The 11,435-nt window shown below is 47.7% G+C and overlaps 1 protein-coding gene across 7 annotated transcripts in view; it reads right to left on the minus strand.

The window, feature by feature from the left end:
* Positions 1-4,563, minus strand: part of EMC2 (ER membrane protein complex subunit 2) — a 47,084-nt gene extending 42,521 nt beyond the window's left edge. For 3 of the 7 annotated variants that reach the window (XM_075141273.1, XM_075141275.1, XM_075141270.1), the window contains exon 1: positions 3,396-4,563. In XM_075141273.1, the coding sequence (XP_074997374.1) occupies positions 3,396-3,435 (40 nt within the window). In that variant the 5' untranslated portion in view covers positions 3,436-4,563. Of the gene's footprint in view, positions 1-2,648; positions 2,716-3,395 lie in introns of all 7 variants that reach the window. The other 4 variants (XM_075141276.1, XM_075141277.1, XM_075141271.1 and 1 more) reach the window with 3 other exon arrangements.
* Positions 4,564-11,435: the final 6,872 nt, after the last annotated feature.

The raw sequence follows: 11,435 nt of genomic DNA on the forward strand, positions 1-11,435 counted from the left end.
CCCTTTCTCTTTTTGGTTTTGATGTCCAGTGAAGAAGAATTATTGACTGGAACAAGAATTGCCATGACAGCATTGAAAGATCTCCAGAAAGCCTGTCTATCACTAGCCAGAAGTCACTGCTTCATTTTAGCTGCGTTTGAGATTTTAACACTATTATGTGCAAGATAGACAAAGACAAAAAAAATTAGTTCTTGACTATCATGACTACTTCTTATTTGCAAACCACGCTAATCCTGCACACGCAAGCTAACTTGTGTGCTACAAAACCTGCTCCTAAAATGAAGTTATACAGGTGTATTTTTCTTTTTTATTTTCTTAAATATTTCCACTCAAGGGACAAATTAATCTTTAATGTGTCACTGAAACCATGTTAAACATTTACGAACAGTCTCCATAAAGTTCTACAAGGCTTAAGAGGCTCCTGTAAGAGGCTCCACAACACTAATTACAATTGATGTGCTAAACTACTACATCATGCCTCTTTGCCAGACTTGCAATTCTTGGTTCCCTGTCACTCCACGTAGTTTCTAATTCTTGTGAATATGAAGGAAGCAGGAAACAGAATGCCATTTTCTACAGGATAATTAGCAACAGTGGCAAAAAAGAAGAGCAACATATCACCTTAGTCTCAAATAAGTAAGCTGTAAAATATATAATGTATGTCCACATATAAGCATTTATTTTAATACAATAGCACCCTGAAGCCACGTTTGGATCATCTAAGTCCACTGATCAAGATCCTAAAGTTAAATGAGAGGTTTCCTGCTCCACAAGTTTAAAAATACACTTTAAAACTCAAGACACAGCAGCAGACGAAGTAAAGAAAGAAAAAATAAAGACAACATCTCCAACAATGGAAATCAGAGTTATTTTCAGTTATCTTTCCTAACCACCTGTGCAATGCATTTACCTAACGTACAACTTAATCATTGGTGAACTCCCACCTTTGTCCCAAAGAACCTGAGTGAAAAGTGAAGCAAGGTACAAACTGTATTTCATCTTCCTCATGTTATTCTTTTTCCTTAACCTCCAACCACAGTTTCATCTTTGAGCAATATGTAAGTAAAAAGCATCTTGTTTAGAAAGGACTGAGTATATAAAGGACATTTTCCAGATTAATACCAACCATATACCTGGTTGCATAGAAATTAAGCGTTTTAAACAAATTCAAGATGAGCTACATTCAATTCCTCGAGCTGTGTTCAAGTTCTTTGCTAGGGACTAGGTCACAACGCTGCTGGGATCACCCCACTCATGAAAAGCCTCATTGCACAGGATTTGTTAAAGTACACATGGAGTAGAGAGAAGAGCCTTCGCAGAAAGCTCTTCATTCCTACTTTACTTTGCATCTCTTAAAATAGAGGAAAAAACATGTAATTTTTCAAATGTGTGCTTCTAAAGTGCAGACAGATGCTTGTACCAATGCAGATCTTCAAGGTTTTCCCCCACAATCCAAGTTTTTCATTTGGACGTAAACTGGAAGATATCAGCTTAGAAGTTGATATGACAAAACTCCTCAGCTACTCCTCAAAAATTTCCTGTTCAGCATACCCACATGCAAAACCATGCACCTAGCACAAATGTCAACCAAAACTCTTGGATATATGGAGGTTATTTCCAAGTGTAGGATGCTCACCTCAGTATGAATTAGCCAAGTCCAAAAGCAGTAAGCTTGAGCATCCTATACCTGACCTTTACATTAGAGCATAAAGACACCAACGCTGCAATACTCTCAGCCAAAACAATCTAGGGCTAAATGTACAGAAACATACCCACAGTGCATGTTACCTCTCCCGTGAAAAATCTCATTTCTCTTTCCAATCACTGACATCTGAGAACAACAGAAGGAAAAAACACCCTAAATCTCTGGGTTTTGTAACAATTTCTGTTCAAGCAAAATAAAAACTAGAAAATTTGTTACACAAGCTGTTTTTAGAGCAACTTTTGGGAAAGCCTAACAATAACACTAGTAATGCTCCATTCAACTTCCTTTCCCGTATAGTGGCCTGCCTGCTCCCTATGCAAGCTGAGCTGCACAACTGCTATACCTTCTCACAAGAAATACAAAAGAACAGGCAACTGATCTTTTCCCAAAGTGCTAAATTAGTCTAACGACACCAAATATCAGAGCAAAACTACCTATAAACCAACCACCAGACACGCTGGCAAGAAAGCCCTCTTCTTCATCCTTAGTCACTCAGTTACAGCGCTATTTTCTTCAATACCAGCTAAAATATTTTCTGAGATTAATGCAATTTGAGCTGAAAACGGAGTATTTCAAATTCCATTTTGTTTTGGAGTCCTCTAGAAGAAGATGCACAAAAGACAGCATGGGCACTATTTTTAATAGGCAAGTTACTAGCATCTGCTAAAATACATCCCCTGCAATGTTCCTCCTCTTATCCCGATACTACAAAACCAAACAAACCAATAATCTATGCTCAGGCAATTACTCTACTGCTCAATTATCTCTTCACAGATTAGCAGTAAATAAATAAAAAACCAGAGATCACACAGCTTCTCTCCACATTATCTTCTCTACAGTACAATGTTTGCAATGCATTGGACCACCTAGCCAAAATTAAGCAGAAGCATTGATTTATTCTTGACAGGAGAATGTAATGGGCTCAAGTACTGTATGAACTCACATTTGAACACGTACTGCTTATGAGAGAAGAACCATTCAGAATGTCAGGTAAACCTCAAAAACTATTGCTATAAAAAAAATAAATGATCATTATGATCAGACAGATATGAAAGCTACAAAGACCTGGGGAGCAGGATTTTCAAAAACTTTTATATCGCTTCTGGGAGTTCCTCCACAAACGCTTTTCATCAAGTTTTAGGAAAACATCAGGTAATTTTCAGGGGTTCCAAAAGTTGAACTGAGACACAAACCGCTGACCCAGCCAAGAGGCCATTTTTTCCCGTAAGCGCTGTATTGGTGTTCCGGGGGAGCTGGGAAGCAGGGGGAAGAACGCCAGGCGCTGTCCCCCGGGGACACTGGGGGCCGTCCCCACAAAGCGGAGGCGGCGGCTGGAGGGCCCCCGCCTGTACCGAGGCCTGGGGAGAGCACCCCGCAGGGAAGCTCACCCGGCCGCACACCGGGGACTGACGCGGGTCCCCTCTGCTCTCCGGGCGGTAACAAGCCGGCGGGAGGGCTGGAGGAGCGCGGCCGCCCTCCGAGGGGGTAACCACGGGGCGCCAACTCTGCTTCTCGGGCAACGCCGCCCCGCTTGTGTCGGCCACCCACAGCTCGAGGAGCCCGGCCGCTGCCAGAACGGCCGGCCCCTCGCCCTAACCTCCTGTGCCGCCCCCCGGCCCCGCCTGGGTACCGCCCGGGGGTCGCTCAGCCCGGGCCCGGCCGGGAGGCCGCCGGCTGGCCGCGGCGTTACCTTCCCAAGTCACGTCGTACATCTCCGACACCTTCGCCATCTTGGGCCGCCCGCGTGACGCGCCGCCGTGACGGTCCCGGCCGTCATTGGCGGGGAGGGCGGGCGGCGTCCCCCGGCGGGGCCGGCCCGACGCAGCGGCCCGGCGCGGCGCGGGTCCGCCTGACGCCGGGTCCGCCTGACGCCCGGCCCGCCCGCGCAATGCCGCCGGGGCCGCCGGGGGGCTCCCGCCGCCCCCTCCCCGGCAGGCGAGGCCCGCAGGAGACGGCCTAAACCCGCTGGACGCGAGTCCCCGAAGAACTGGGCTAGCAGGGACGGAGAGTTAAAGAGCTGGCACTTGTCCCGTCGTGGGTTTGGGGTTTTTAACCTGTGTTTGCTTTGGGAGCGCGGTGACCAGGGGAGACGTGTGATCGCCTCTCCCGTGGCACCCTGGCCCTGAGCTGCCCGCGGCCGCAGAGGCCTGGCTTAGCTGAATTAAAGCGCAGAGTCGCTGCTGGGTTAGCCTGAACCGGAGATGGCACTAAGGGCTGCGCATCGGTTTCTCTTATTTTATAATCCGCATAAACTTTCCACGTCCAGTTTGCATGGCGCAAAGTTTTACACCTTGAGTACACGCTGCATGAGGAGGCCTCCGCTTTGGTTTCTTTTCAGCTTGTGACCTGCCAGCGTGTCTCGTGCCCCCCGGATCCTTCTGGAGATGAGGATGAACCATCAAGGATGAACCATCCGTTTCTCCGCGTTTGCTCCAGCCACCCCGTGTGCAGCGAACCACCACAGCGACAGATTTCTGGCGATGAGTCGGAGAAGCCCTGAGGGGCCATACAGCCAGGAGTGGGGCCAGGGGCCCGCCCGCGGGCCGTGCCCACCTCTCTCTCCTCTCCAGCGTTTATTTTCCAACACTGGCTTCTGCTGACCACCAGTCACAGAGATGAAGGATTTCTTAGTAAAGAAGGCTCCCCGTTTCAATACTGTGTAGTTGTTAAAAAATAAATGTATCTTGGCTGAAGATGTTCAAAAAATGGCAATGGATTTTTAACTTCATGTATGCTAAAGGAACTGGTTTCCAGAAAATATCACCAGAAACTTACTTGTCTGACATTCAACTCTGACAAGGTCTCTTCTGGGAAGTGCCTCAGACTCCATACTCAAAATTAATACCCTAGCTCCATCAACAAATGTACCCTAGTATCAATAAAACTGTTCCTGTATTTATTGTGTTGCTTCCTCTGAACTAGAATAAACTACTAATTCTTAATACAATCTACAGTGTAATTACATGTAATGACTTCGACAGCTAAAAGGCCTCAACTGGAATTCAAATGGTGGTCTAGAAAGACACTGTATGCCTAATTTTTTTTCCCTCGAAAACGGTTTTTGATCTTCCAAGTCACTGAATTGTTTAGACCTTGTATAGCACTTCCAGCTAATTTTACAATGCCAGTGTCTGTATTTAGACACTTCAAAAACATTTACGTATTTATTCTCGTAGTATTCCTATGGGTAGGGAACCATTACTCCTGTCTCACAGGTACAGGAATGATTGCAGAATGGTTACGTGCCAGATCCATAAAGGACTGAGCACACACCTGCTCTGCACATTACAGGATAACACTGAAATAGCTGAGGTAAAGTGAGAAATTAGCTTGGAGAGTTTGGTGCTGCTGGATTGCTGAGCTAGCTGTAATGCCCAATGTGGGACGCAGACAGAACTTTAAATCCAAAATTTTGACCCTTTTAAAAGCCCTGTCAGCTGCCACTTAATGCTGAAGGAAGTGAAATTTGAGAAAAGTGTGTTTGAGGTGTTTGGGAGGGGTTTGGGCTTTCAGTTCCCCAGAGGTCTAACTCTGTGCTTCTGCACCTGCCCACAACTTTCTGTCTCAGCAGGAGGCAGGAGACGGTACCTCACAGGCCGGTCCAGTTACTGTTCTCAGCGATAATTCTGATCTCTCTGCTAGCTAGATTTAGACAGCTCCCCGGTTGTGTTGGATTGCTTCCTAAGACATGCAGCCCTCCACCTGCACTGTAAGAGGAGATTGGATCCTGAAGTTATGCACTGTAAGTGTTGCCTGCTGCCTTTTTTGGATGTAGTCTTAAGCGACTTGCCTAAAATCACATACACCGCTTTCTGCCGAGCTCGAAACTGACCCTTCCACTGCATTCCTCTGCTCTTACCGTGGAACGGAAAACCATCCATGCTCACCAAGAGCTGGGAATTATTGTTACAATATCCCATTATGCCAGATACTGTTATATTTGGAAACAGAAATGGTTTTGGTATTAAGCTTTTTCTTCTTGGAAACTAAAACAGTGGTTTTGAAAGCTGTTTTCTAATACCAAGGAGCTCCATCACTTAATTCAGAGTTGAAAGTGTTTTGCTAATAAAGCTTAAAATGCTCTAAAAAGGCAAGTGTCATATCACTTTTCTGGATCCGTCATGTTTTGCTCTTGTGCCACTTCTGCAGGAATCAGCCAGAAAGGTAGTGATCCAAATCTCACATAATAATGGTAAATGCAAGCTGTTTTGAGAGGACTATTTAAAAATACAGACAACTCACTATAAGCTTTTTGTAGGTATCACAGCTAGTTTTACATATTACCAAATGAAAATGAAAAAGAAAAAAAATTAACAAATATCCTTTTTCGCTCGGTTTCCTGTTAAAAGACCTTTCTCTTTTATTATGAAACCCATCAGTCAGTTCAATAATAATTAATTCAGAATTACGGTTCAGAGAAGTGATGCTTACCAAGGAAGAAGAACATAATAATGCTTGCCAATGTGATGCCCATCTACAAGAAGGGCCGGAAGGAGGATCCGGGGAACTACAGGCCGGTCAGCCTGACCTCAGTGCCGGGGAAGATCATGGAGCGGTTCGTTTTGAGGGCGCTCACGAGCCATGTGCGGGACAACCAGGGGATGAGGCCCAGCCAGCACGGGTTCATGGAAGGCAGGTCCTGCTTGACCAACCTGATCTCCTTCTATGACCAGGTGACCCGCCTCGTGGATGAGGGAAAGGCTGTGGATGTGGTCTACCTGGACTTCAGTAAAGCCTTTGACACTGTCTCCCACAGCATTCTCCTAGAGAAGCTGGTGGCTCACAGCTTAGACAGGTGCACTCTTCGCTGGGTAAAAAACTGGCTGGACGGCCGAGCCCAGAGAGTTGTGGTGAATGGAGTTAAATCCAGTTGGCGGCCGGTCACGAGCGGTGTTCCCCAGGGCTCAGTACTGGGGCCGGTCCTGTTCAATATCTTTATCAATGATCTGGATGAGGGGATCGAGTGCTCCCTCAGTAAGTTTGCAGACGACACCAAGCTGGGCGGGAGTGTTGATCTGCTGGAGGGTAGGAAGGCTCTGCAGAGGGACCTGGACAGGCTGGATCAATGGGCCGAGGCCAACTGTATGAGGTTCAACAAGGCCAAGTGCCGGGTCCTGCACTTCGGCCACAACAACCCCAGGCAACGCTACAGGCTTGGGGAAGAGTGGCTGGAAAGCTGCCCAGAGGAAAAGGACCTGGGGGTGCTGATTGACAGCCAGCTGAACATGAGCCGGCAGTGTGCCCAGGTGGCCAAGAAGGCCAACGGCATCCTGGCCTGTATCAGAAATAGTGTGGCCAGCAGGAGTAGGGAGGTGATCGTGCCCCTGTACTCGGCACTGGTGAGGCCGCACCTCGAATCCTGTGTTCAGCTTTGGGCCCCTCACTACAAGAAGGACATGGAGGTGCTGGAGCGCGTCCAGAGGAGGGCAATGAAGCTGGTGAAGGGCCTGGAGCACAAGTCTTATGAGGAGCGGCTGAGGGAACTGGGACTGTTTAGTCTGGAGAAGAGGAGGCTGAGGGGAGACTTCATCGCGCTCTACAACTACCTGAAAGGAGGTTGTAGCAAGGTGGGGGTTGGTCTCTTCCGCCAAGTAACAAGCGATAGGATGAGAGGAAATGGCCTCAAGTTGCACCAAGGGAGGTTTAGATTGGACATTAGGAGAAATTTCTTTACTGAAAGAGTGGTCAGGCCTTGGAACGGGCTGCCCAGGGAAGTGGTGGAGTCACCATCCCTGGAGGTATTTAAAAGACGTGTAGATGAGGTTTTGAGGGTGCTCACGAGCCATGTCCGGGACAACCAGGGGATCAGGCCCAGCCAGCACGGGTTCATGGAAGGCAGGTCCTGCTTGACCAACCTGATCTCCTTCTATGACCAGGTGACCCGCCTAGTGGATGAGGGAAAGGCAGTGGATGTGGTCTACTTGGACTTCAGTAAAGCCTTTAGCACTGTCTCCCACAGCATTCTCCTAGAGAAGCTGGCGGCTCACGGCCTAGACAGGTGCACTCTTCGCTGGGTAAAAAACTGGCTGGACGGCCGAGCCCAGAGAGTTGTGGTGAACGGAGTTAAATCCAGTTGGCGGCCGGTCACGAGCGGTGTTCCCCAGGGCTCAGTACTGGGGCCAGTCCTGTTCAATATCTTCATCAATGATCTGGACGAGGGGATGAGTGCTCCCTCAGTAAGTTTGCAGACGACACCAAGTTGTGAGGGAGTGTTGATCTGCTGGAGGGTAGGAAGGCTCTGCAGAGGGACCTGGACAGGCTGGATCGATGGGCCGAGGCCAACTGTATGAGATTCAACAAGGCCAAGTTGTTGAACTTGGGTTCAACAACGGGTCCTGCACTTCGGCCACAACAACCCCAGGCAACGCTACAGGCTTGGGGAAGAGTGGCTGGAAAGCTGCCCAGAGGAAAAGGACCTGGGGACACTGGTTGACAGCCGGCTGAACATGAGCCGGCAGTGTGCTCAGGTGGCCAAGAAGGCCAACGGCATCCTGGCCTGTATCAGAAATAGTGTGGCCAGCAGGAGTAGGGAGGTGATCGTGCCCCTGTACTCGGCACTGGTGAGGCCGCACCTCGAATATTGTGTTCAGTTTTGGGCCCCTCACTACAAGAAGGACATGGAGGTGCTGGAGTGTGTCCAGAGGAGGGCAACGAAGCTGGTGAAGGGCCTGGAGCACAAGCCTTATGAGGAGCGGCTGAGGGAACTGGGGTTGTTTAGCCTGGAGAAGAGGAGGCTGAGGGGAGACCTCATCGCGCTCTACAACTACCTGAAAGGAGGTTGTAGTGAGGTGGGTGTTGGTCTCTTCTGCCAAGTAACTAGCGATAGGACAAGAGGAAATGGCCTCAAGTTGCGCCAAGGGAGGTTTAGATTGAACATTAGGAGAAATTTCTTTACTGAAAGAGTGGTCAGGCCTTGGAACAGGCTGCCCAGGGAAGTGGTGGAGTCACCATCCCTGGAGGTATTTAAAAGACGTGTAGATGAGGCCCTTAGGGACATGGTGTAGTGGGCATGGTGGTGTTGGGTTGACGGTTGGACACGATGATCTTAGAGGTCTTTTCCAACCTGTATGATTCTATGATTCTATGAGGCGCTTAGGGACATGGTGTAGTGGACATGGTGGTGTTGGGTTGACAGTTGGACTCGATGATCTTAAAGGTCTTTTCCAACCTTAATGATTCTATGATTCTATGATTCTATTTACAGCTTACCAACACAGCAAAGCATGGAAGTCTGTCTCCTGTACATGAGATGTGGGGCATGTAGAGATATTTGGGCTCATCACCTAATAGGATCTAGAACCTATTTTAGTTCAGTAATGTTGGGGTTAGTTTAGTAATGTAACAATGGTGGCATCCTTCAGGTGGGTAGGAGATAGGAGAAAACAACTCCAGAACAGTCGTGGCACAAGGAATGACGTACGCGTGTAGGTTCTGTGTACGCTGTGAATGAATAAAGTGCTAATTTGTCTCTGTGTGAACCAAATGGTTCATTTGCTTGTTAAGACGCACTTTCCCACTGTGCAAGAGTATGGACAAACTTCATTTTATGTATGGAGCGTTTACAGGTACTACTAACTTCTGTAGCAATGGTAAAGATCAGTCCCAGAAGATAAATTAGTGGATGAAAAATACAGGAAATTCAAGAAATTTGAATCATGTGACTTAAGGACTCTGTGCTTTAATGTAGCTGCCTTTGAGCCTGATCCTACTCGGCATTCATTTATTAACATTGGAACTTTAGATATTTTTTTACATCAAGTTTAAAATTCCTAACATGAAAGAAAAATAGGTAAGAAAATAAATGAATAAATTTGCTTTAGGGGATTACTATGAGAAGTAATATAGAGAGGAGAACATCTTAACATGTTTTCAATTTTATCCCAGCATCACCACAAATAAGAAACACCAAGTAAAAATTTTGTAACTCATCTTGAAAAATTTGGAGGTTTTTTCCTTAACATTTTTACTAGCACAAACTATTATATATTGGAACATATGTAGCAAAGCAGTAACATTTTGAATTTGTAATTCAGCATTAGTATTTACAGTCAATTTAAAATCAATTCCCACTTTCTGACTACCAGACCAAAGGACAAGAGGAGACCATAGCTGGAGGAGCTTTTTATCCTTAAGCCATAAATCTTCCTGGCTATTGACACTCACAAATGGAGAACATGCCAGAATTACATCATTCAGCGTGCCGTGAAAAAAGGCAAAGAGGAGACACTTTCGGAAAGCTGGGGAAAACAAGAAATATAAATCAACTTGATGAATTGACAACATTAACAATCCTTAAGCAAGTCGAACAGCACTTCCTCTACAGCTTGATACTCTAAACTGTATCCTGAGAGCCTCCCGAGATTGATTTTAAAATGGCAGCGAAGTGAAAAAACACCACAGATCCAAGTTTCTGAGTTCATATGATAAGGTAATATGTGCTTCATTTTTAGCATTTACCAGCTGAGTATATACAAGCTTGAAACTGCTGTCTCAAAGACAGCATGCTTAATTAAGAATTTTTGTAAAGTCTTAAGTACATCCTGTGGGTGTTAATTAAATGTAAGAATCCATTAATAGCAATATGTTGCAGAAGCTTAAATTTGGTGTTGGAAGCTGTTATTTCCTATTGCTGAAGTGAGCAAATTTGCAGTAAGGCGTAGCCTCGGCCGGGGCAGGTGGGGAGCTGGGGCGGGGGCGCCAGGCTGGGCCTGCTCTTCCTCCTGCTGGAGGCCAGGGACGGGGCTAGCCCGGCTGGGAGGTGGGCACCGTCAGGCCCTGCCGCCCCGGTCCTCCTTGACAGCGGTGCTGGCGCGGGGGGAGCAATGCGTGCAAATTGCCGGCTGAGCTAATGCCACGGTTTTCATCTGATTTCTCTTCGGCTCCCCGGGCAGCGTGGATGCGGTGCGCTCCTTAAGCAGGCCCGCAGGGCTGGGCAGTCCTGTGCTTGCTCGCAGCAAGCAGCAATACCCCTCTGAGGGCAGGGCGGAAGAAATAAATGTCTGGCTGTCCTGGTTTCGGCTGGGGTAGAGTTAATTTTCTTCCTAGTAGCTAGTATAGTGCTGTCTTTTGGATTTGTGTTGGAAACAGTGTTGATAACACAGGGATGTTTTCGTTACTGCTGAGCAGTGCTGACACAGAGTCAAGGCCTGTCCTGCTCCTCACCCCACCCCACCAGCGAGTAGGCTGGGGGGGCACAAGGAGTTGGGAGGGGAGATGGCTGGACAGCTGACCCCAACTGACCAAAGGGGCATTCCACACCATATGACGTCATGCTCAGCACATAAACCCCTGGCCGGGAAAAGCTGGCCGGGGGTCTGCTGCTTGGGAACTGGCTGGGCTTGGTCAGCAGGTGGTGAGCAATTGCATTGTGCATCGCTTGTTTGATATATTCTTTTATCGTTATTATTCTTTTCCCTTTCTTTTCTGTCCTATTAAATTGTCTTTATCTCAACCCATGAGTTTTACCTTTTTTTTTTTCCAGTTCTCTCCCCCATCCCACTGCGGGGGAGTGAGCAAGCGGCTGTGTGGTGTTTCGCTGCCTGCCGGGTTAAACCACAACACTTGCCCAGGTGCCTGCCAGGGCGAGTACTTCTCTCTTGCACAAGAAACGAGGACGAGAAGCGGCGGGACCGGAGAGAGCCCCTCTCCTGGGGCAGCAGACGTGCCAGCGCTCCCGAGCCATCGGCTGTAGGGGAAGTGGAAGGGGAAGAGCCAGAGGGAGGGCTCGGGG

This window comes from Calonectris borealis, chromosome 2 (assembly GCF_964195595.1).
Source record: "Calonectris borealis chromosome 2, bCalBor7.hap1.2, whole genome shotgun sequence".
Classification (NCBI taxonomy): Eukaryota; Metazoa; Chordata; class Aves; order Procellariiformes; family Procellariidae; genus Calonectris; species Calonectris borealis.